At 43.3% G+C, this 27,128-nt stretch overlaps 2 protein-coding genes across 5 annotated transcripts in view; one reads left to right on the top strand and one right to left on the bottom strand.

The window, feature by feature from the left end:
• LOC147752655 (uncharacterized) overlaps positions 1-9,007 on the top strand; it is a 10,702-nt gene extending 1,695 nt beyond the window's left edge. The window contains exons 1-2 of one of the 2 annotated variants that reach the window (XR_015313526.1): positions 7-751; positions 1,671-9,007. The gene's annotated coding sequence lies outside the window, so the exon portion shown is untranslated. Of the gene's footprint in view, positions 1-6; positions 752-1,670 lie in introns of those variants that run through there. The other variant, XM_086970996.1, reaches the window with a different exon arrangement.
• Positions 8,659-27,128, bottom strand: part of LOC111266641 (sodium-coupled monocarboxylate transporter 1) — a 46,490-nt gene continuing 28,020 nt past the window's right edge. For 2 of the 3 annotated variants that reach the window (XM_022844294.2, XM_022844295.2), the window contains 4 exons: positions 25,322-25,477; positions 20,261-20,423; positions 16,920-17,148; positions 8,659-11,469 (listed from right to left, as the gene is read on the bottom strand). In XM_022844294.2, coding sequence (XP_022700029.1) covers positions 10,828-11,469; positions 16,920-17,148; positions 20,261-20,423; positions 25,322-25,477 — 1,190 coding nt within the window. In that variant the 3' untranslated portion in view covers positions 8,659-10,827. Of the gene's footprint in view, positions 11,470-12,274; positions 12,440-16,919; positions 17,149-20,260; positions 20,424-25,321; positions 25,478-27,128 lie in introns of those variants that run through there. The other variant, XM_086970995.1, reaches the window with a different exon arrangement.

The following is a 27,128-nucleotide window of genomic DNA, read 5'->3' as shown; positions in this document are numbered from 1 at the left end:
CACTAACACACACACACAGTTATTACGTAAGCACGATATTAACAAAAGTATACTAAATGATGATGACGCTGCTGCTGACGACGACGACGACGATGATGGATGTAACCTCCTGACGATTGGTGCGATACATGCGGCGAATGAAAAAGACGAGCGAGGGTGTGTCGTAGTAGTGAGAGATATGAAGGACGCATATTTTCAGGTTGACTAGTATATGCCAATGCGTGGTAAGTAGCATAAATCAGCGTTGGTGGGCGCCAATGCACGTTTGATACTACGCGCACATCGAATCCTCTGTATTCTTGTCCTACGCTTTTTTGGTCTGCTTTTCTTAATATAACGGTCGTCTGTCAGATCAGTTACTTGTCATAGACGTTCTCTAGTATAATAAACACACAGTGGTAACTTGCTTTTTTGAATGAAGCCGTTTTGATAGTGATGCACCCAATAATAGAGGGCAGGTAGTATGAGATATAGTGGCGATTTCGTTACTCGATCGGTACAACTACCCCATTGTATTCTACTAGTTAATAGTTTTATTTATATTTATTCTTTTACGGCTGTATAAATTTCAGTTTTGTTCTATATGACTCCCTCAATACCACAGCCCAGACCCTTGAGCAAGGAGACTACAATGATGCAGGAGGCAGGCCATATTCATTACGTATATATACATATACGTATCGTTGAAGGATTTAACCTTTCAACCTTAACGATCGTAATGCGGCGCGTTTGCTGAATGCGGGTAAATGAGGTATATATTTGAATGCCAGCTCTATAAATGATAGTAACAACAATAGGATTGATTAAAAAATGAACGGCAGTTACAACACGGAAAAACAACACAACCAATATTATCAATAGAAAACGACAGAAATGAAGCAAACAGCCAATGCCTAAAGCGCGTGTTCAGCTACGTGGATACGCGGGGTCGCAGGACGTGACTGCCGAGTTCTGCAAAGTTGAATAGGGCAGGCTTGGCATCAACACGTCGCTTCTCCCCCAGATGGTGTGACCAGAGCCTTCTTTAAGGATTCCCTTTGAAACATAGTCATATACAGTAGCCGGCATGGCCATACAACAACAACAACAGCATAAGTGAAAAATCATAAGCGCATTGGAAATTAGTAGAAAATGACAAAATTATCAGAGCGGAAGAAGAATCAACAGATGCGCAGAAGCGGAATTAACGGATGCAACGGTTTACATTTCAAACACTGATGACCAGCGCACGCTGGACAACTCGCTATATATGCTTGAGAAGGACCCCGAAGCAATCGTGCGAAACAAATTGGACTATAAAATATTATATTTGGAGGTTTTATCAAGCGAAATACTGTACAAACATGTCTGCGGTGGCCAAATATAGTTGGTAGTTAATATGGGAATGTCGAGAAACGAGCAAGAACACCAGAGAAGCTATGAGGAATTTCCTAAACGAACAATCGTGAATGGTTTAGTATTATGATGACCGAAAGAAAGTAGGATGCTTGGTGAGGGAAAACGGCAACAAAGCGCGTAGAGTAATTCTATTTTATTTAAAATAATTTTAATTAAAATAAACGCTAGATGATGGTGGGATGATAGAAATGACATTGGTAGATGACGAGCAGTGCCCGCCCAGTCGTTTGTCGACCCAGCGACCTTCTTATAAAATGCTCCTTATGTTCCAGGCGTTTGGGTCAGATGTTGATCCTGTATCTATCTGTACGCGATGGCGACGAGTGATGGATGTGGTGCATTGTGTGGCGAAGTTAGTTAAATGAAACAAATCTGATATTCAAGCCAGTCGATACGGAAAGACCTTTAACCTAATAGCTGCCAGGCGCCTTTGAAAGACAGGCTGCGTAGGGCCCAATAATCAATCAGAAACTCGCAGGACAGCTTCTTTGCATTAGCTTCAGTAGAAACCATATATAGCTCGGATACTGGTTGGAGTACATGCTACTCATGATGCACACAGATTAAATCAAGGCTCAGAAATACCTTGAAATTCATTGAAGAGTGGCCACAATCACTTACGAGTAAGCATAATGAATATAACGATCTTGAAACAGTGTGCACGTTCGTTAGAGAAGGGCGAAAAAGGATAATTGCCGTCACCGCTTTGAGTTATAATACCTGTTAGAAGATAACGTAATTTTTTCGTTGTTCTTATTTAGCTATTGGGTGTTCGTTTCAGCATGGACAGCAGACTTTATATCATAAAGTTGCTAGTGAAACCTAACCAGGCCATCTAGCGGTGTCTCTTCTTACGTTGTACATTAATAGTGAGGCCTTTGTTGCCTCAAGTTGATTTTGAGAAATGAACAAATGCTTTTCGGTCGTAACTATCAAGCAAGAATAACTTATGATGGAATTACAGGGTTGTACTGTTCTACGCGGTGCCAAATGTGACGCATCCAGCCTTCGCACGCCTTCTGCTGTTGACCAGCTTCTCTATGGCATGGTAGTACCTTGACGTGTTTGTAGTGACTTGTAAGTAAGGGGATCGCTAAGGACGTCGGGGGTGCCCACGCTTTTACTGCTGTGTAATTTGCTGTGCATCATCATTAAGACCAACATACATCACATGATCAACACATAGCGACGTCCACAAATTTATCATGAAAATCGCTTCCAGGTGTACGGTAATGACTCACTCGCGACATAACCATCCGTATGTCATAGTATAGTAATTAACTGGAAACAGAGGAATACATACGCGAGGAGTACGTACTCAGGGAAAGTACATTTTCCAAATATTGTAGGTGCAATCAACGTTCGTTCGTCCTCCAAAATCTACAAAATTAAGGTTCGACTCCAAAAAATTGCCTGAAAAATAGCAATCAACGATATGCCAAACAAATTAGATTGAAAATGATACTAGTTTGTCATTCCGATGTGTTTTTTACTATTACTTGTTACTCACATACATATTCAGACCATATGTATTTTCTATTTAGGTTAGTGTAGTTATGAAACCGTACACAGACCTGAAACTAAGTAATAAGGTCCAAGCCGGTCGCAATCGGGTTATATAGTTGTGCAACTGTCGTAGTATGGACAGCCCCGATATCTGCTTGTTCTCTGGCGCCTGATCGCAGCAATGATTACTTTATCGTCTATTGGAACAGACGCAACGAAAATGATGCAACAATCCTATCGAAGGACATTACAGGGCAAAGAAAGGCAAATGGCAAACTAGCAGAATCACAAAAATGGTTCGGTAGGCGTACAGCGACTCCGCGGAGCCGAATGAACTCGTATATAGAGCAAACGCGAACCTCTATAACATACCCATTTTATCCTATTAGAGTATTCATCTCGTTTTTTTCCATTTGTTTCTTTGTAGCAGTGGCAGTTATAGATGGTAGGAAGGCTCGAATGATGTTTTCTGGGTAGTGTGTCCGTTTAGCTGATGAGAATGCTGGCGGACCTACTGCTATCCTAGGGGCAGGGCCATTACCACCCTACAGCCGTATGGGTCCTAGTCAAGAAGAGACGGCATTGCTGTTACTGAGGGCTACTGCGACGACGACGAGAAACATCAGCGTGTGTCGGCCTCGTCTATCGTACCTTAGTTGTTGTTCTGTATGTTCCCTGAGGACTATAATACCGATTGCCAGCAGTGCTATGTTATACATCTCTCAGTCTCTCTCTCAAGCGTAGAGGATATAACATCTTTGCATGTAGTATATACAGGGTACTTGGGACAGAAGATTGGCATATAAATAAAGAAGCGTGACGATTGTCGTATATACCGCCAGAGAATCTTTGACGAAAGTGTTCGTTCCATACAGGTACAATCTGTTTCAATCTCTACTTCGATTTGGGGCCTACGCCACTTATAGATCTATTTCAAAAATTCCTTTTATAAATTCAGCGATTTTTACTTCAAACAAGGTTGTACGTATGATCTAAATAAAGTATTGCCGAAAAACGCCAAACTCGCAATCTGGTGGGCAAATTTTAAGCTGATAAAGGGTCAAATGCAAGAAAAAAGTACTGGACTATCCGAATAGCTTTGCGTACCGTTTTGTCAATGTGTCATGTTTTTTTAGTGCGGTTCCTGTTGTAAAATTTCAACCTCGTCTCATAAGGGTCTTCCCCGGGTTCTTCAAAAGTAAGGTGAAGACTGGAGACAACGTACACCGCCACGATGATATGGACATTACGATAAATGATGTTTGCTCATATTGCCAAAATGAATTGTTGTCTTGGTGAATTTATTTCGTTCTACGAAGAACTGACTGACTCTCATCTAGTGCTAAAAGAACAGGAGAAACGCATTCCTGATACGATGAAAAGTTAGCAAAGGATATGATGACCCACTTTATCCTAAACACTCTGTATAAGCTTTAATACGCAACAATGTTTTAATAAGCTAGTTTTAGTGGATTTATCGATTTATTACCTTTGTACCATTACGAATGCCGTCGAAGTCTGGTCGAACACGGCTTTCGGTCCTCGGCAGCTTTTGGCGGTGACACGCGGTACGGCCGCTTGTTCTGTGACTGTTCTAATTTCAGGGAGAGTTAAGCCTTTGCAACGGTCCTTAAACGGCTTCAGCAACCTGAACAATCGTCGGTTGCCGATGCTAGAACACGTCACAACGCCTACGATTCGCAGTATCAAATACTGCGGGGGCAACGACTGATACTGAGATGTTGTTATATTAAAGCCTAATAGAAATTGCTATTATTAGTACTACCGTAGCGCGCTCAATTAACTACCTAAAAATGATAGAACTGCTACTACCTATGTAAAAGATACGCTTGTACCGTATTGTCAAACGAACGAGTAACAGCTATTGATTACCATGTATGACACTTTTACTCACTGGGCGAACGTTTTCATCGTGTGACAACATTAGCTGATTCTCTATTTCTCTCTCTCGACGATGAAGCTGCTATATTCAACATCTTTGGAAGAACGCGTTTTGTGCAGTTCTGTGCAGGGTATCGAAACTTACGTACCCCGTCACGTACGCTAGCACCAACACCATAGACGAAGTCGTGAGGATTCGATAATGGCTACAGCTGCAGATCTATAAACCAGCTTATTTTGTCTCTTAAATTTTGCGAGTTCATTAGACTCTTGTACGAGCTAGTATGATACCTGGCCTTTCTACCCAGTAGGAAAGAATATCTGCGGAAGTTCGACTTAACTATACACATTTTCTGTAGAAGCCACATGGCTGTGCAACAGGCAGTCTTCAGGCATTTTTCGTTCATGTACCTATTTTATTATCATAGCTGCATGTGGCTCTGATACTCACACAGATAGGCGTAAACACGGCCAAAATTTCGTCCAGCCTCACGCCAAAGTGTTTTCAGCTCGAGGGGCACTGTACACCTAAACAGAGTGCCACAGTGGACTTCTTACCGTTCGCCGTCGGTAGTACGAACAATATTTCTTCGTTTCGTTACATCGACAAAGGTTTCCTTCCGTTACTAGTTGAGCGGTGAAGTTACGACGTACGAAGTAAAGCGACCTAGCTCTTAAAATAGTTAATTTTAAGATAAGTGTGAGATAATTATGTTTAACGCTTATCATTTCGGTTAGCATACGGTGATGTCAATAATATTGAGTATACTTATTAACCAGATGGTAGCAACGTAGCTTTGACTGCATATTGATATTTAAAATATGATTACTAATATGATTGTTACGGTGATTTTTACTAAACTAGATGTGATATAGCGGACGACCAGAGACCGAATTACGCAGAAGGGACATGATGTATGCTCTATCGATGGACGCATGAATCCGACGCGTAGATGATGACGCTGACTCAGAGAAAAAAAAAAGCGCTATTTCTTACAATATTAAATGATGATTACATTACTTTAGAGCGAAGTGAAGCTGCTAACGTGTCTATATGTATGTGCAATTTAACTGAGAAATGCAAGCATCATGGTCGTTACATGTTGACTGTTTGGTAGTAGAATAATGTAAATGTTAAGAATAATGTAAGGTCAAACGGGGATGAGGAGCTCGACAAAATGAAGTAGGTCGATTAAACGGAATAATTAAGCTGAGAAAGCATTGGAGAGAAGATGAATGAGGTGAGGTATTAGCGCCGTACTGTGTGGAGAAATAGATCCAACGCGTCGCGAGTGTACGGACACTGCTGGGTCTGCGAGCCACAATCTTGATGGTTGATATGAAGCCATGAATCAAAGATACCACAAGAACATACCACAGACACGCTCACCTACACGCACCACATAAGCCGTCTCACCGTACACGCTTAGCCATTCGACCATCAAGTGAGGAAAAAAGCCATTTGCCAATAACAAACTAAGCGTTCCTTCCTTCCTTCCTTCCTTCCTTCCTTCAAGTCGACTGCGACAACTCTGCCATCAACCACCTGTAGCAGCCGTAGCATTTTTCGAAAATTCGCTGACCCTTGCTCGGCTTCCCCTTCGCCAACGCTACGATCGCAATCAATGCCATTGCTATAAGTATTCTGCGAACAAGTCAGCTTCCTGTTCGGCCACTTTCGTTTTCGTTTCTCTTGGCTGGCCCTTTTCTCCCTCATTGTTTCCTGCCATCTGGAGCATAGGGTTTAGCAGGGTTAAACTAGGTCAAGCCCTGGCTCAAGCTTTAGAGAATGCAATTTCAGCTAACTGTGCCTTCGGTTGGTCACCATTAGTTCTACGTGCTTACTTTTCAATGAAGCGGCGAGCACGGGGCCTTACCGACGATGATGATGAATAACACCAAGGTTAAATCAAACAACACCGGAAAGCTGAAGTATCTCGAGTTCGGCAATATTCCCGACCCGGTCCCGATACTCGACGCCTGGAGTTTCGAGCCTGATTTTCGTTTAGGGAAAACTACGAGGAGGAAAACGAAAAGACGGATAAGGCGCACCGCCTGAAGGCGCAGGAGTGTATACGAAGGGCTAAATGGGTTGGTTCATCACGATGATTGCTCTAGCGTTGGGGTAGGGCAGTCGTCTTTTTCAAGAATTGTCTGCTGCGAGAATCCGCACTAGAGGATGCCTGCCCTGTCGGTAGGCGGGCTTTCGTCAAGCCAATGCAGCGCCATATGCCGCTGAAGAGTATGTTGGTTTGTGGCAGACCGGTCAAGTTAATATTCCGTGTTCGCCAGCTGGCCGTTTTCGTTTGGGCTGACAGCTCTAAGCGCAGCAATGCTGATTACAATAACGAGACGTTCTTTTGATTTTTGTGACGTAGCAAATATGTGGAGAGGAGACAAGGACCTAAGGGTTAAAAAGAAAAATTGTAAATAGAGCTTTTCGAGAAGTAGATGACTGGGAAGCCTGAAATCGCTTTACCTGCTCGAACGGCTTGTCAAGATAAGCGAGGTGGACCAGACATAGATTCATACAGTTAGATATAATGATGATACCGAAAGCTAATCTTGCAAATCACTAGTCCACTATCTTCCCCATACCGCTAAGGAACCAGTAACGGTCATACGAAGAGCGTATGCTGAATCGAGTACACACTAAAACATATGATTTTAGCTTCAGAAGTTTTCAGGTTCGGTAACTTAAGTCTGTTGGCACTAATTGATTTTGCATAATTAATTGAAACGGGCTGAAAGAAGTCTGTCATGATAGTTTACCTTCTTTCCTAAACTATGTCGAATCGACGACTGATATAAGAATCAGTTATTGGGGAATTTCCATTTTCTCACCTTTAGCATTTGAAGTGATGCATTTTCTACCAAAAATGAAGTCCACTTATGTGCGAACATCTCATGAGGTCCTACACGAATTTGTCATCGTACAATTAATACTTTTACGAATTTAAAAAAACTGTTACTAAGGGACTAAGCTTGCTTGTCACTATAGACGATTTAATTTTCATAGAGTGCCCTTGGCTGTCACATGGCTTCACCCGACGGGAATGTCTGCCACCCAACTGGGCGGTGAAAAGGACAAAATCGGATGCGCTAAAACATCTCCAAAGAAGCTAATCTCTACACGCTTGCTACAATATATTTTTTGACGTAAGCTGGGTTCTATAATGTTTATCCTGGACTATTTCGCGTTTTTGTTATACGGTACACAGGCATAGATCTAGACACATATACGTCAATACGGATATCTAGTTTTACCGCAGCTGCTATGGCTGGTTATTGTTATCTAAAAATCTAATACTTAATAGCCATTATTTACTAAATGGAACGGGTCTATAGTCTGTGTTTTAAGTCCCTTCTGTTGCTGGTCGACAACGACGAAAACGATTTCTACAGAAGGAGCTGAATGGATACGACATTAGCGGATAAGAATTCATAGTTATCTAGACAGAAAAAGACGGGCGAACAAAAAACTAAGACGGTTTTCGGGAGAAAAAGGAAGACTTGTGGACCATTGAAGGAACCCTCTGGTGGAAACCGGCTCTCATCGTTCCTTCTTACCGCAAACCACTAAATTGTGATTGCTTATATAGAAAGACCAGATTATGAAGGAGATAACATAGTTATACTGATGCTGATAAAGAAGGTTATAGATATATGAATGATAATTATTGATGATGAAAATGTGGAGATGACTGATCGAACATTACTACAGAGAAAACCTATATATATATATATATATATATATATATAATGATAGGCGACCGAATAATACACTAAGGGCACATAACGAAAGAAAGACTGCTAAGATGAAGAAGAATTATGATAAAATAAATCTATTAATAACAATGATAATAACAATATATATTTATTACAACTCAGTACTGCTCGCGGGATCTGAATGGACAAGATCTGAATTCCGTACATTACTCCGAATAAAAGTTCACCGAAATAAACACAGGCCGCATAAACACACGCACATGCGCATGGATACATGCCAACATGCAGACACAGATGCATACACAAAAACACCATCATTAACTGAAGCGACAGAATAAAATACGGGTTTTGGCAACGCCAGTTTCGGCTGCTGCTATCCGACAAACTAATTGCTTGTTAATATAACTTCATATGTTACTAATATATACTTAATAAATAGTTATAATAAGACATTATTTGGCAAAAAAGTCAACTGGCGTCCTTTTTTGTTCTCGCGAGATGGTAAAATAGCGAAACAAAGACAATGTAAGTCCATTTACTTCCTCCCTGCATATATATATATGCAGAAAGGAAGTAAACCTTAAAAACAAAATTCTCTCTTTTTCTATATACATATATATGTATAGCAAAAGAGAGACAGCGAGAGAAGGATATCTAATAAACATTCGTATCCCGCAAAAGGAATAGTTTTTTTTTGCATTAAACTCACTGCCGCCTAAACGTTGACATGAAGGCAGCGACGGTGGGAAAAATTAATTTTAGCAATAGCGGCCAATGGCTGTACAGTCAATCAGCCACCCGTTCGAGTTTTGGCAACGGCCAAAGTAAGACGAGCATAGACAATGTCAGATATTAATGTAATAACAAAGCGCTGTATTTTAATAGGAAAATTTTAAATGTTTGTCGCTTTTCGCTTGTAAAGGTATTTAAATACTTTATCTACCTAATAGAAATTATATATCTGTATATAACAGATTTATGATATGGATACCTTTTCTGTAAAGCGTGTTTCTATGTTTAGCTGTAACCTGTGCAACGATCATTTGCGGTTTTAAGGAATTATTTAGAAAAAAATTCAAGCGGTACCCTGTGTGTACCGAGGACGCTGATATATAGCTAACTAAGTAGGTGTAACAAAGTATGTATATACTACAAATGCAAAAATGTGTTAGCTTGTTTATGGCAAGCTCTCTTTGCCGAACAAATGCGCCAGTAACCAAAATAGACGCTCCATCAATACGCTTTAGAGCACAAAATGCGAGTAAAGGTAAAAGGTTCCGTGCTACCTATACTTAATGTAGCTTGCACGAAAAATTTCCCCATGTCAATCTGTTAGTTTAAAAAGTGACCGGTCCAATAAACATTTTTTCGTAAAACCCATGGCAAAAACACGGTGTCTGTAGGCTTTCCTAGTGATGCTGACGATACTGCCACACCGACAGTATGTTGGTCTATACATAAATATGATTTGTTTGTACAACAATTGTTTAATACAGTGTTCCAATACAGAGACCGTTGTAGGATAATGTATATATATATATATATATATTTTTTTTTTACACACATGTTGCTTATTTGAACAATGCAATGGCTTGTATCATAAAATTTAATCTAATATTGAAGTTAATTTGATTGTTTCTACGCCTCTCGTGTGTAAATATTTTTTTTTTCAAAGCCAATAGTGTTAGAGAGTATTAGTCGGGTATATCGGTTGCATCGGACGCATTTCACTAGCTGTCTTTTACCCTGCAGCAAATGGAACGATTTTGATTACAGTGGGTCTTAGAAACAATTCTACTTGTTTTTTTTTTTTTATTAACTCTATTACTTGTTTGTTAATAGCTCGCCGGCCAAAAACCGGATCCTCTTGTTGATGGATATGTATTGCGTTAATCCTCAAAGCAAAGTCAGTGGAACATCGAGTAGGATTGAGAATAGCATCAGTTTGAAGCAATATCAGAAACGATGGCTTTACGATAGAGCTGAACTTGTGGCTGTTCGCAACAGGCTAATCAATCTCGTTGAGAATAGGACCAAGGGTCCGTTCGGCCGTTCGGCAACGAGCGTATCTGTTTTACTGATCCATCCCGCCAGTGCAATGAAAATTCATAATCGCTATAACTATATAGTACACGCTTTTCTTTTTAGTGTCGTTTTTGCTAATATACCAATACGTACGTACATCCTGTGAAACGGGCTCATACACAACAAAAATGCCTTAAAGACTCTTTATTATTGTTATCATCGTTTTCCGGCGGCTAAACATTCGTTGCAAGAAAAAAATACATCGATCTAGAACCTCTCTATGTGATGCTTGTACAGATCGTTGTTGCTACCACAGTAACTATCATTATTGTCACCGTCATATTTATTGTTATTGATGTTGGTATTGGCGTGACCGGTGTCGCTAGTAGCCGCCTCGGAAATGGTTGAATTTAATGGTGACAGCGTCTTTTCGTTTGGAATTTCATCGGCGTAGGAGAACGAATAGTGTCCCGACGGTCTACCGGTCCGCAAGCTGCTGGCTGGTGGAACATTGTGTTCGCTAATGGTAGCACTCATAGTCGACGTTGACGTAAGCGGCAATTTTGTTGCGGGTGGCGTCGATGGCGGCATGTACGCGGCCATAAAGACTTGAGATTGTCGTCGCATCATCTCGGAATCGGTGAAACTGGGCTTACGGGTTTTGGATCGGGTACTTGACGCGGAATACCGCGTCGATCGGCGCGACTGACGCCGATTTGAGCCGAGGTTATCGTTGACAGCTGGATTTGTGACGTCGGACAGGTATGGTGTCATAAAGACAGAGTTATGTCGACGTCTCATTTCAATACTGGAAAAACTTGATTTACGTGAAGCTGGGCAGGACGTTGACATTCGAACGCCCGAGAACGATGATACAGATTTTCCGGGCTCGAAGACTTCTCCTTTTTCCTGTAGCCGTAACGGCATGGATGGCAGTAGGATACATCACGCAAGGATTAAAGAAAACAGTAAAAAGTTGATTGATAATGATTGTCATTAACGATTGTAGCACCGACGTCATATAATACATGAAAGGCATAAACAGGGTAGACGCGCGTCATGTCTAATAAACTGAACTAATGGAGTAATAAAGTTAGCACATTATTGCCGATTTAAAAATAGTATATGTAGTCAAAATACACGTATAACTGAATGTGTGCAGTGTGCATACATAGTGGTAAATTAATGAAGATATCGATGTCAAAGGCGTAGAACGGACTTTTGCTTTGGTAGACGCATTCAGCTTACTGCTGACTGGTGTTTCAGTCTACGTTAAAGTAGGTATAAATTTTCAGGGTAGGTATATGCCGAATGATGTACCATGGCACGCGCGAAACGAGGCTATTTCATTACAGCAAGCAGCCGTCACGAGTCTTAGCTGCCGTGTACATCGAAGCTGACAAGGAGATAAGGACCGATACGATTTCCCAAAGACAACACATTTTATTGGCGGGACTTTCTGAGTTTGGATTGGAAGCAACATCGACCCCATCGTTTTCTAGAGAGTTTCGAGAAGCATATTTCTATCTCGCCACATAAACCAATGCTTTTCCGAGATAGCCGTTCCATTTGCCACAGTCATCATCACTGCCGTTTCAGCGGAAGCGGCTTGCGGCACCCTTTTGTTCCGCCCCTTTATTGCTATCAGATCAGTATATCGGACAGAGTATCACGTGTCCCTTCCAAAATCTCGACTGTTCTCTCGACTTGGCTGCTTCAAAGACGCAGTCCTACCTTATCCAGGACCGGTTTATCATGCAGCCTGCGACCTATATCGGTGACGTGACTATTCGTTTCGTTATCGAAGCTCACCTGTGGCAAGGACATCAGTTCCAATGGCACGTTTCACCAAGTTAATACGCTCATGAAATAAGTGAGTCTGGAAATACACAGCGCATACAAATTCTACCCGGTAGTACGTATTTAGCTGGTCTTCGAGTTAGGATTCATTAAGTAGGCATAGGTAAACTTCCTGTAGTCCTCAGTACGATAGTGTCTAATTCACTTGTTTAAGGAACCTGTTCAGGTTCCAAATTAATTTATCTAACCGTTTAGACGATATGCTTAAAATTGTTATCAGCCGACCCTTTCGTAAGAAAGCAACGTACAAAACGGTCTTTGCTTCGGCTGCGTCAACCTTATTATGGGTGTACGCTTAACGTACTCCCTTTCGTCTGCATTTTCGGCAACCTTTTTTCATAGAGTTCAGATTTTTTTTGTGGATGACATATCTTTTTAAGTCAAACCTAGTGTCCGGACCTATCTATTGTTCAAGAAATTTCAGAAACTAAGTAGTTCAGTCAACGGCACAAAAACTATATTTCCGCTCGATTCCATTGAGTACTAGTTACCGTGACCTGTATGTAGTCGATGCGGCAGGGAACTGGGTAACGATTTGTCGGCAGCCAGTTAAACGTCATATCGGGGAGTTCGTAAAGCTGTTACCTGCGCTGAGAGTATCATTGACTATAGTGTTATTACGCACACATCGCGTTTCGGTTGGCATCTGAAAGGCCTTTTTGTTTGTTCATTGCGTAAAAGTCCATCGATGTTAAGAATGCTAACTTACATCAGCAGCTCTTTTGCGCCCCAGAATAGCTTCGTTCGTTTCGACTCGCGCAAAGTACAGCACTCTTTAACACTCTATTGGCCTGGAAATGTGGCCTGGCTTCACATCGATGGGAACTGGAAAATGCGGGGAACCGGTAATGGACGCGGGCTATATATGTGCGGGGGTATGTGAAAGGGAGGTAAATGTACTAGGTCTACATAATATCAGCGCGAAAAGGCTAGACGACCAACGGCAATCGGTTACCACATACAAAATACGCACGCATCCACATAAACATACACACTGACAAACACACACGGACGGAAATGCACTCATATTCCAGCTATCTTATTGCATATTGCACTTGATGACCAGACCTCGTCTCATCGCTTCCTGCCAGGACTAAACTAGGGAATAAACGGTTCAGTGCAGGAGAATGGTGCTGTACTTGCAATGCCGTATAGCTATAAAGGTGATGCTATCGTTGGAAAGCTTCTGGTGCAATGTTGTTGTTGTTATTATTAGAATGCATTACACTAGAAGAGTCTGTATCATATATTCACCTAAATTACACACTCTCTTCTCTTGTAATTTCTGAACAAACACGAAATACATACTTTAGCTATCAATGGCAAACCAGCTGACGATATTTATAAAACGATACAATATCTATCAATGCTCAACAATGTGCTGTTAAGCTTTCACATAACCTAGGCAGCAGTATTGATTGAGTAATTCGGGTTTCAGCATAGCGCTATATATAGCCAAGTAGTGTACGTCTTATATATTTCGACCAATAAAATAAAACCCGTAAAAAAAATCTACTCGGTCGATGTACCATTCGTTCAACGCGCGTAAAAGGAGTGAATATAAATGCAGAGGTAGTCGTTGGATTGGTAGTAAGAACAGTCGCCAGCTTCGAAGCGATGGAACAACAGAATTAAAACGACGCTGCAAGCACGCCCCCCCCCCCCCCCGCGGACGTTAATTGCATTATCTGCAGCGCGTTATTGTCAGCGTTATCATCCGATTTTTGCTCAAGTGGTCTTGCTGCGGAAACGTGCAGAAACCAGGGAGCAAGGGAGCTAAGGACGTTCGGTGCCTCTGTCTGTTTACGTGTCCCGTTGTCCTCTGTGACGCTGTTCCTAGCGCAACAAAAATAATCTTCTTTTTCACGTTAATTTGGCCAATTTTTATTCGTCAAAACAGTTCTGTTCTGGCTCTCGTTACGTTGTCGCCTTCGGCTTGCATATTTCATTGCCACGGTCGCATAGACATTGTCGTCCCGCGATTGATGTTGTTGTAGCACTTAATTCACTGATTACTACACGATTACTAAAATATTGCGATTCCTAGTTTCGGTATTATCACCCTTAGGTATTACTTTGAACGACCGCTGAAATATATGTTTCGAGTTTTACGCCCTCGAGCACTGCTTCAAACGGCTGCCTTTCGGTATGTCTACTCCCAGTTTTGAACTTATGCACGACACGTATGTCTAAGTTTGGTAGACGAACACATTATTAGCGCAATATCAGCCGAAAAGTGATCACTAGCACTAGTATTGCTACTTCTGTGTTGTTGTTGTTGTTTCACCGGCAGTTTGCTCTATTCATAGTAATTAATCCCCATACATCACCGGCAGGCAGTCGTCCTTTACTGGGGTGAGTGAGGGCATAGCGGTCTGTCGACGATAACGACGATGTTTCTCAGGAGGGCGCACAGGATATGAAGTTGTCCTGCTCCACAACCGCCGTTCGGTGCTCGGGCGGCGCGGCTGTTGGCGGCGTATGAGAGGCGCACCAGGACGGGGGGCGCCAGCTGGCACACGGCGATGGCTTCGGTAGCGCCGGCGGCAGCAGCAGCTGACCACTATAACTGTTTCTGCCATACAAAGTTCTCGTTGGTTTTTCCTACAGTTGCTACTGAGGAGTTCGCTATCTTTTAGCTAGGTAAGAGGTAGTCACGTAGCTGGTCAGTTTGCTAGCGGTGGCTGCATCGGTCGCAGTACCAGTAACAGCCTAGGGAACTTTGAACGAAGATAACAACGGCAGACGGCAAACGAAGCAGTGCGACGGTGGTAAAACGAGAGGTAGAGAAAAAGACGACGAAGTTCGAATAGACGAACAGATCTGAATGCAGCGACTGGGGCGACAGATCAACGAGGGAAGTAGAAATGAGGTGTGGAACAGAGAAAGGAAAACGCCGGCCACATATCCTGAAGGCGATTATGGGAGCTGGTGGCAAAAATGAGCAAGGCAATAGAGCCAACCTCAAGGCTGGCGCGACAGGGACGAGGCGTCGCAAGCGTCACGCAGAGAAGTGATTGCAGTGTGCCATCCTTAATCTATCGACGATAGGGATGAGCCGGATATTTTCAGGTTGATGGGAACGGGTCGGACATTGAAATGAGCCAAATAGGAAAACCCTCATTGTTTGCTCTTCTGCACATTCCCTTCTTAAATGTCTGTGCATATGTGCGTGTGAACAAGCATACACAATCCTTGTCCTTCCCTTCGAACTTGCTTCGAGCCCTCACTTCTGCTCACTCCTTCTACTTCTCCCACTTCTGCCTTCCGGCTTTCTTGCTTCCATTTACCACCACTTCTACTAGTAGTTGTGAGACAGCGAAGGTGCCTGGAACGAAATGACCGACTGACATGACCTAACAGAACACGTAGCGACGTCGTGGAGAGAAGGCTCAAAACCTGGCTCAACCCCAACCGAACGACACGAAAATGAACCTTGAGAAAAAGCTGCAAGAAGGGGTAAGAAGGTAACCGCTAACCTACACTTACACGCACGTCCGAACAGTGCTTGTTGGTTGGCTACTAGCCGAGCTGCGTCGATGATCTAAAGGGGAATGGGCGACCAGTGGTGACGTCGGACCTACTGATGTCAAGAACGCTCAATGCATCTTAATGCATGTGGCTGTTAAATGTTGGACTAGGGAGCAAATTGCTGCGGCTAGCAGCAAACGGCTGCGGTTTCGTTTGTGACACTGCATCGATGGCTTGCTGGTCGTGAGAGGTGGGTATAGCTTCATCGCTGAGTGCAAGAGGCTAACTCGCGAAGGACGGATGGCGAAACGGATAGTTGTTGCAAAACCCACTCTTCGATACCTTGTTCATTGTCCGTCCTTTGTACTCTCTTTTTCTAATTGCCTTTTTTTCTATGCACCCGCCAGTGGCAGCGAGGTGGCACAAAGGACTTGTTACTTCTGTTCGAATACCAATGACACCCGCCCAGTCAAGTATCTACTGCCCACTGGGTATAGATCGGTCGTTCTACAGCTGTCTACGCAGCAGTTAGCGAGCAATATTAAGCGGGCAGAAAATTTTAAGGGTAAATGTGTGGGTGCGACTCTAAGCGGCATTAACAGGTGATTTCCTTTAAGCACTTTGAACATTGCTCATTGTTGTTTTGATACAAGCAAGACAAATAGCAATATGCAGAAACGTTTTGTTAGTAAAAGTACTGGTAAGCGCTTCCCATGTTAATTTGAGATATATCTTTTTATATCAGTTTTGTAAGAGCTATAGTTAATCAGACACCTTCGAAAATTCTGATTCTCGGTTCTGCACTAACTTGGTTGTTTAGATGAAAGAATAAAGTTTGTTACAAGTGTGTGCGGATTCTCGTAGATAATTTTAATTAGTTATCCCCAAGAACTTGTATGTTTTCTTTTGCTAATGTACTCATTCTTCTTCTAGATTGATTACTGACTGCTGTTGCGAGAAAAAACTTTAGTCGTGACTTAAGCTCCTAACGCAGAATCCTATCTCCTACCGTAACACAGAACACTTACGAAGTTTTCGCCCACATCGAAACGCCACCGCTCCCGTTCTTCATCATCCATCCACCAAAGAAAAATATCCGCGGGATGTCGAATGAGGCGCGGGTCAAGCTGAGATCCGTCGAGGGATCCCGTCACCAAGGAAATGGGCATGGCTACCAGAAATACTAGCACGAACGCTACTAACGAGTACCACTGCTGTGAGAGTTGGTACACCCATAGAACGTTGCTCTCGGGGATACTTTTGCGCAAACGACATACAAACGAAAAACACAAACATTTAGTGATAGATACGATGATGATGATGACGACAGTAATAATAATAGTACTTAACATAATAATAATGGGATAAGATTCGCAATTGTTTTGGTTATCGCGCCGCGCCGATCATTATCTTCATAGCTATAACGACGAAAGCTAACAATTGGACCATTCTGTTTTCTGTCGTTCGATTCGCTGGCTTTTCCGACGTCATTGTTCCTTGCGAGCCTGTGTAGATGAGCTTGTAATTATCGTCTAGCAGTTTTCAGTGTGAGTGCGTCGTTGGTGTATGGACTCGTATGTGTGCCTCGATGCGAAACTTGAAGGGAAATGGGTACGGAAATATATCGATGTGCCCTTTTTAACCGTGCTATAACATTCACCTCGCATTTTCCAAGTACTTGCCGCCAAAGTAAATTTAGGATAAATCTTCACATCTTTTCTAACAATTGTAAGTGCGTGCTATAGCCACGCCTACACTTAACGCCAGACACAGCAGTTATTTAAGGACGAGGAAACGAGTTCACTCGTTATTTCTGGCACCACGTATCAACCGAGATAGCCTTGCATACGTAGCGACAGTTTCCCATATAGTACTTAAAGCTCAGTATTTTATTGTTATCTATCTGTAGTATACAATGACATTTAAGCTAGTTTGAACAGCCTTTCTTCATTTTGGCAGTAGATTATCTTTTTCATTCGATCCTAGTTTTTGCCAACGGAAAACCAAGTGCTAGTTTAGAAGCACCTCAAATCTTATCAACTCTGAATAAAAGTCATAGCAAGATCTACTGTGAAGGAATTTTAGGTACGCCGTGCACTGTATCATCTACAACGGTCCTACATCACCTGTTCTATAGGGACCATGGGCTTTAAGGATGCCCTTAATCCTGTCTGCGATGTGCGAGGAATATCTTCGATTTCGTCTTGTCTTCATTCAGCACCATGCGTGGGCCATTTGAGCATCTGGTAAAACGCATTACGTACACTTAAACGAATGGTATCCTTGTTTAAGAAATAAAATGAGCGTAGTCTCAATAGAAATAGCAGTATGACGCAATGTGCATCGCTACGAAACAGCGTTTGCCAAAATGTAGCACTTTTTGCACATTCGCGGAAGCACAGAATCACAGAAGCACTGTAGGAGATTGCTGCTTAAACAACATTTGCTTTTGTCAATATGATTACATATGCCATCGGCGATAAGCATAATTATTTATTAATCACATATTATGCAGTACGCGTTTTTCAGGTGGACAATTGTCTCAAAATACCATTGGTGGGTTTATCAAAATTATATATACGGAAGGTTATGCGTGTACACAATAGCATTTGTCGGCATAAGAATCTATATACATATAGGGTATTTTCGAGTTCAAATTAGTCTCATCACTGAAGTCGCTGAACGTGAAAGACGCCAGCAATCGTTACGGTTGACAGTCGTCGGTTCGTCTGTCAACCGCTTTCAACAAAGTTGATGTTTTTGTTTACTTCAACGGAAAGCAAATGCTTGGTGTGCAAATGTTTGCTTGTCACAATGAATTGCAAAGCACAGTAAAGGGTGACGGCTATACGTGCTTCTCCTTGAAAATCCCGCCACAGTAGCGTCCTTGTTTTCCTTTACACCCCAAATTCTGCATGTGGGAAGTGAAACCAGTTTTCTTCGTAACCTAGAGCATCTAACTGCCCCCAGTCGGCCACAACAAGGCCACACCAAGGCCGGAACCCAGGCCAGGCGAACGGAGCTTAGAGCTGTCACACGTATAGTCGAATGGTGCGCCCGTATGGATCATTTATTGGTTGTTGAGTCGGCTTATTTACGCACCAATGCAAACAGACTGGTCAGCAGAGAACCAGTCTTTGGAAATAAGAAAAGGCATTGACTGAGTAGATCTATTCTATTGGGTCGTATGAGGATGCCTCTTTTAGGTTGCCATCGCCATTGCGGCTGCCAGATCCTTGGTGGAAAGAAAACGAGGGGACTAGAGTCGGGTCAGTCGGCCTATCTGCCCGCCTGTACAAAGGCCTGCGCGTGTCCATTCTGTACAAGAGTTTATCGCTCATGCATTGCGAGCAGAATCTACTAGTTTGGGGGAGTATGAAACCACTATAGCAACCGCCGTGAAGAAAGTGCCGCTGCTGGTCCGCTGCCGCTTGACGTAAGAAGAGCAAAGCGGTTTATTTCTCCATCTAGTGCGGTTTCAGTATCTATGATAGGAAGCGAATAGCTATAGCTAGCTAGAACAGGTTGCATTTTAGGCCAGTACAGTCGTCATTGCAGTCACCACTGTTTCCCGACAATATACTCCATCTGTCTACAGAACTGTTGAATGCCGTTATGATGAAAAATTAGAAACATACAATAAAGTCTGCGACGGTTACCGGAAAACTAATAATAATGCACTCGGACGGAGGCGAGATGGGTGTCAGCGTCATACGAATTGCAGCGGGGTCCCAAGCGTCGGTTTCCGGCATAAACATAAGGTGCCATAACAACCACCATAAAGCTAACCGTTCACTGAGAGAATCCGGATCAAGTTTTCATTGTTTCTCTCCATATTCCATATGCTCTGCCGCACAGCAGCCAACACTGAATAACGTAATCAAATTACTTTTTAGCTAGTCCGTCCGCCGTTGCTGACTTTTTTGAAACTGAAAATCTGCGTTTCTTTTACTGTTACATAATAGATATATGTATGTATGTATGTATATAGGAGGCCAATACGGTAAACATGTATAGCTCAATAGCTTAACACTCCCCTCTATGTTTGTTTTACATGAAAATGTACGCCAATATACTGTGAACACATAAATAAAGAACAGCTATAAACGTATACTATTATTATTATCTTAGAAGAATATATTAGCATTGTCTATACTGTGTCCACGGACGCATAAGATATATCGTACACAGCAGGATTGCCTATTGTCTGGGCATCAATGCTAAGAGGCTTCAGCTTCTACAAAAATTACCACGCGGCACACATTACAGACTAGATGTTTTTTTATAGATACTCAACGACACCAAATGCATAATGAAATCAGTACCAGTTTATAATGTCAATAGCGCATTTGTAATGATTCAACTATACCTATAGGGTAAATACGTGGGGATAGCTTCTTTGACGGCAGTGTAGTTGACGGGACAGCCAGCTAAGCTTGTGGAAAGCCTGATATTGCTAGGACCGGCAATCATCGCGCCGATGTTGATCCAAAGAGACGCTGCCAACGACACAAAAAGACCCCACAGTGCGCCTGCAAAGTTAATGTGAAATGAAGAGTCATTCAGAGATGAGATTGGTTTTGCGAATGGAAGGGAGAGTGCTTTGAAAAACACTGGCCAAAAATTAGCGTCTTGGATAAGACCACCTGCATCGTTGCGACGTCTGTCAACGACGCACATACGTGGCATGAACAACTACTACATAAAGGTTCAGCGGAAGATTTTCACAGACCTCTCAGCATGCTCTGGCTTGCCTGGCCATATGGTGAACAACGTGGGTTGTCAGCACATTGCGTGGCAAAAGCGATAAGTCTCTTTTGCTGTGGATACAAAGGTGCGTCTAGGTGAAAAAAGCCGTTAACAACGCCATGAGTGTGGTCGTCCCAGTGTGGCAACCATTAACTGCTGTAGTTCTTTCAGGACACAGTAGGAAGGGTTCCCTCCGCCGCTGTTGGGCAGTTTGAGAAAGACGGCAGGGTACTACTGCAGGATCACTGTATTGTGAAGTGAGATAGATAAGGCAATGCAAACCGAGCCCGACCAAACCAGAAGCAAATTTGGGCTGCGAGAGCGGCCGGGAGGCTGAAACCCCACTGAGCAAGACGTCATGCGCACAACGACCCAAATGAGTGCAAGAAGCGTCAGAGAGAAATAGCTAAAAGAGTGGGTCGTTACGGTGGCTGCCGGTTCTCCCACACAGTAGCAACGAGGCTTAGGCAAACTCGAACCGGGCCCGGATCAAACCAGACCCCTAAAACCCGAACGCGAACATTAGCTAGTGGCGAAGCTAGATACATGTTGTCATTACTGGACACATAAATCGCCTCCATTTTACCTTTTCAAGAAAAAGGCAGGCAAGGAAAGTTTAGAGAAAGATAAAAAGCTATCGAAAAAGCAAGATTTTCCAGAGGAGCATGATTGGTGAAATGCCTGCGTAATCATATACTCTTGCACGACAATGGATCTCTGAAGGTGTGTGTGTGTGTGTGTACATACAATTGCGGGATGATCTCAAAATGAGCGCTAACTACCCGCTGGCAGTATTATACCGTCTTGCTACGCCCATCCATCGGAAAAGACGAGGGAATAAAGGTTGGGGAAAGCGAAAGAAAGGTGGAAAAGAAAACAAGAAACCAGACGACTTCGTACACGACTATGACTACAGGCCGAAAAAAGGAAGCAGGAAAGGACGCCTAATTGGCCATTATTTGTCCCGCTGACATTTCGGTTACAGCCCGCGATCAACAACGGCAGTTTGCTCATTCGCCGTACAATCGACTTCTAAACTCGAAGGGCGACTGTGGTAAAAGGAAGGAGAAGTCGAGAAATCGATTAAAAGGAGCGGTCGAATAAAAGATAAAAGAGGACAATGAAACAACGTGAAGTGAGCACGATGCATAGAAGCGAGGGGGGCTCCAGATGAAAAAATCGGATACCGAATAGCAGATGAAGAGAGTAGGCAAGAGAGACAGACCCGAAGCCATAGACGATGGGCGTCAGAAGCAGTAGCAGCATCAGTAATAGACAGTTGGCGGTGGACGGCCTGGCACCCCTTTTTTTGCCCATTCCTTGCCTTATGGTTCCTTTCGCTCTACTTTGTCTTTAAATTTGCCTTTACTTCCAGTTCACTAGTGGCGTCATCGTTTTCGGCCTCAAACTATGCGCGCATTATATATACATCCATCGTCCACCACGTTAGCTCCTTCGCCATTTCTCTTTTACTTCGCCATCCCTCTCTTTCATCGACGGTTACTATCACCCTGCTACCGTCTGCCACTCATCAAATGTATCGAGGAGGAGGACTGGATGGGAAAGACATAACTATCATTCGGTCCCCCTTTGCTTAAGGCTTGATCAGTAGCAACAGGCGATAAGTGAACGGCGTAGCGGAAAAAGCGTAACAGAATAGAATGAACCTCACCGTGCCTCCTACAGCCTTTCTTGCTGGGAAGCATGGTCCGTTGTTTCGTTCGCCAGCCTCCGCGAACATCCGCAGGACCAGTTTCCCCTCCTGTTTACATTCTATCAGGCCACAGGAAGCCATCCAGATGGCAAGCGTCAGCAAAACGAAAAGTGGAAGTGATTATGAAAGCGACCACGAAAGCCCTTGGTCTTGGTCTTTTTCTGGTTTTCCCTGCATTTCATGTCCATCTGCCTTTTTCTCGTTATTCCAACTGTCAGTTTACCAATCCCTGAAATATTTATTATCTATTGCCAGTAGCATGAAACAGGCTGGTTCCACCAGGCCTCCCGGTCAGCCGTATACTTTTTCCCTCTGTAAGGCGTTAATCGCTGCTCTGCTACATCCCGAATGGAATGCTGTTTTTCACACTTTGCTCCCTGTCCATTTATAATTTTCCTCTCGCCGTCGTCAATGAATTTGCTCGTGTTCAGATTCTCTTTTTTCCTTTTCTCTCGCTGTCGCATTGAAGTCACGAACGTTCTCAGCTTGAGTCACGTCAGAGCCACCGTCGGCATTGTCATCGTTTCCTTTGGGCGTTCGTTGTTGCCAGTATAGCAGAGACAGTTGCTTTTTAGTTTCTTGTCATGAGTGCATAAAGAGCGGTCGCAACGCCTTGAAGTTTTATAATGGCGCAAGAAGCGAAGCAGAGAAAAAAAAAGTCGAAAAGGCTTTCTGTCCTATTAGCTTGGTGAGCTCGTCACACCAAAGAGTTTTTAGCGATGGCGGTAACGATTTTACATGATTCGGCGTTTGCAGAAACGGCAAATGAGCTGTCAAGTTGGCGGCACGCAGCTATCCGTAGGACACGGCGCAGGCAGATTTTCACGCAGCAGATGAGTAATGGGTCATCGATACCTTTCTGTGGGTAGGACAGCTCGAAGCCGTTTGCAGTATAACACTTGTAGTCGAATTAAGGAGATCATGGTAGCGATGGCCGCGACAGTACTCACTTCGGATGCAGTGCGCTCCTTGAACTAGCAAACATTGCCTTAAAAAACACCTTTCGCTTGTTCCACCAACTTTAGTCATTCTTTGCTATGCCGCTTAACTGGGTTGTTCAGCCACTTGGTCATTGTGGCCTTCTATGAATCGCTTGTTTATCACTTTTTATTGGCATCCCACCACGTGACTCATTTAAACGGGCAGCTTACGTAATCTGCATCCCATAGCTGGCTGTACGCCGTCACTATTAAGGATCCTAGCGTTCGCAGCCCCTCATACCCTGATTTCGACCCTAACCCACCAACCCCATCGACGCCTCCTACCGCAGCAATCTATGACGTGTACGCATTTTTAGAATCGCCGAAGTCAAGCGCTGTGTAGCTGCTGCGTGTATCTCAGTGTTTATGTGTGTGTTTGCTGGTGTGAATGATCCAAGGCGCAATGCTGCCCAAGCAGACGCCGTTCCCTCTCTGCCATCCCGTTTCCGTGCCACCCGTGATGATCAAATTAGAATAAGGATCATCTGATGTCGGCAGTCACAGCACCAGCAGCCGCGGCAGTGCTGGTGGCGACGACGTTTATTCAGAGTGACGAGAAGCAAGAAGAAAGAGAGGATTGAATAAAAGCAATGTGAGCGAGTGAGTGAGCGAAACATTGCGAAAAGCCTGCAGAGGCACGTGTAAGAGAAAGTGTCGTAATGGATGACGGGGCCATCGTTATCCTGAGCCAACCTGCTGCACCGACTTTCACTGTGAAGACAAGCTTTGTCCCAACTTGCCTCTCCCCGCCCGCTTTCCCTATCAACTTCTAAGCCTTCGGCGGCGGTGACGACAGTGACGCTCCAACCGGTGGAAAATTGAGAGGGAAGGAAGGAAACGCCCTAGAATTGAGTAAAAAATATAGCATCAGCACATCGACTGCTCGCCGCCCTCGAAATAGTTCGCATTAACTTCGGTATGTTCGATCGACGACTTCGGAAAAGTTGGTAGTGCATGGGTAATAATATCACATAGATTACTATATACGCCTAGACGTCGAAACGAATCTTCATGCTGGGTCTTACACAGAGAGCATTAAAAACACGTAGTTGACTGATACGGTTGAGATAATAGTTTGTCTACAACCGCCGTGACCGGCCAATGCGCGCATTTACAGGCCAGCTTGTAGAAGGCTGCGCAGAACCGAAATCCGTGTTTTATCATGACGGTGCAATAACCAGCCCTCGATTAAAATTTACAATAGAGGCTGTACAGAACGTGAGAGTGCTTATTTACGAGTTTTAGCGGTGCGTCGCATGCGTAGTATGACAAATGCTGAAAAGGACGTAACTCGCTTGCTGCGTAGCGTAGAAGTTCAATTGCCCGACTCAGCCACTCACATGCGACTACACTGCCGCAGTCCTAGGAATGGATGCTGAACAGACATGACCCCACCGACGACGGTCCTTTGCTTCACAGGGGATTCATGTAGGAGTTCGATATATCTCAAGTGAGCGACGGGGTAACCTTCAAGGCGACACTGCAGAAGGCGCTTTTTTTTTTTACTTAGAACGCCATGTTCCACAGCCTCGTATGTTAAATACAAAATATATGATACCCAATAACTTTACCTAAGGTTGTGACACGTAAAGTAGAGCGACAAAACAATGGCTCGGTACAATTTCGTGGCAGTAAATACGTCAAAATAATTTTTATCTGTCGATAGCTTACAGGAAATTTTCGCTTGTGAAAGTTATTAGTAGTTTTTCCGCAGACTCCGCCACAGATGTCCTTCTAGTGTACCTTGGATACAGCAGCGGTGAGGTGTAGGAAGTTATGAACATCTACATAGTGAAGATGAACTATGCGAGCTTCTGTTCATAACCATTAATACGTTTCGAACGGGTACTATGACGACCAACAAATCCCTAAATAAAAATCGCTGAAATGAACAGTCCTTCGTCCAAGTGTTTGTTATGCGCTGCTGATGTAGCATGATATTAAATGTACTCTATCTTAATCGTAGCATTGGTGATACAATTCTTACCTGTGGTGTTGATCTGAGGAAATAGCATTCCAGCTGTAAATAGGCCTAAAAGCGGGCCTCCAATTGCGCTGTTGACAGATTGCGACGCTTCTAGTACGTTTCCCAATTGTTTCGTAATGCCTACAAGACCAATCGATGAGATGCCGAATGCAACACCTAACGTAAACAAAGCAGAAGTCGTTTTCATCACGATTAATAACACCGCTATTGCGAACCTCTCTTTCCCACGGACGATTCTTTAGCAAACCGGTGGCTGGTTACTGTAACCAATAGAACAAGAACAACAACAACACCAAAGAATAAAACTATTCTAGAGACAATTGACCCTTGTTAGCAAATACTTTGAACAGATAGCCACTGCACCATCGAGAAGCTTCCTAAGTCCAGTGGGCGGAAGGCGGGAGTTATTTACAGGCTACTGAGTATAAACACAGTAGAACATAGACTGTTGCACTTTGAACACCGAAAACCACGGAGGAACAGTCCAGCCGGATTGGCTACGGTGTCGAGGGTTGTGGTAGCGTGAACATGTGGGCCAACTACGGTGAGGGGTAGGCGCGGAGGTTGGTGCTTAATAGTAACAACAATAGGATTTAGTAAAATGACACGATTCATTTGATAACTAGAGCCTCCTTTTTGTGAGCTTAAGCCAAACCGAGGCATATGTAGGCGTTTGTGCTTTTCAATAATGTGCGTGAAATGAGTTGGTGTTTTTTCTGCTTTTTACCGTTTGTCGTATAGCCGCTTGTCCTCCTGTATACTTGAATTTAATAAGCGCCTTATTTTTGTCCTGACGCCCGTAAGCCACCGTTAGATTGTGCGGGGAGCAGTTACTTATCTGTGCCATGTGCTACGGCCTATCGCAGGTCTAGGCCAGCAGGGCAAACGGTGCTGAACCGCTCTGAGTCGGTCAGTTACAGCTCAGCGGGAGCATCGAAAGTTTGTTTATCTATTTGCCGTATTCATTTTCTGTATTTCTTGTACTAGCGCTAGCATGCCTCATCACTAGAAGAGGGCTACTAGGTATCAATCGGCATCCGCAGGCCCAGCCGTCACCAAGGTGGGTACACGTACGCATGGTGTGGTACAGGGTTACCTCTAAAAGCCTAAATATTTCCTGAAGTTACCTGCGGGTTAACTCCGCTGTGACACGCTTACGATATGTCGTATTTAAAAACTTCCCAATAAAATATAATTCTGTTACTAGGTTTTGGCACTTCAGGATTTATTGCTTTATGGTATATGAGTATTGAAATCACGAGTTTTTCTAGGGCGATCAGGAGAAAAATTCGAAGCTGTGGAAAGTTGACAGTTTGGGCTTTCACGTAACATCTGTGAATGGAGATTGGACGTGTATAGGGTAAGCGACGTGTCGTCCAACAAAATAAATCACCGTATTAATTCGTATGTGTTTAAAACTAAAACATTAATATCTAAATAGCTGGGCTTTGTCTTACACCTTGCCATAGCGGAGACAAAGAAAGTTTGACGAAATATCATTAGCACTTTACAAGGAACTTACATTACTGGTTTGCAACGCAGTGAATGGCTTCAGCATCAAAGACATAAAAGCCGGTTATGCCCTAACCCAATTAATGGTTTTCTATTTTTGCTGTTTGGGTGTCCTATGAGTAACAAATGATGCATACAAGTCGGTCAAATAATTAGCAGAAAAATTTTCCCGTATCAATAGTTTCCTTAGCAAAATGAGGGTGACAGTATAGTAATAATATTGTTAGTATATTATCTATTAACCACGTGCATTTAGCAGAGCTGTTTGGTGGAATAGTTGCCTTCAGCATCATCA

Source organism: Varroa jacobsoni, unplaced genomic scaffold, assembly GCF_002532875.2.
Source record: "Varroa jacobsoni isolate VJ856 unplaced genomic scaffold, vjacob_1.0 scaffold_1104, whole genome shotgun sequence".
NCBI lineage: Eukaryota > Metazoa > Arthropoda > Arachnida > Mesostigmata > Varroidae > Varroa > Varroa jacobsoni.
Note: the sequence above shows the minus strand (reverse complement) of the source record. Positions and strands in the feature narration are given on the sequence as shown.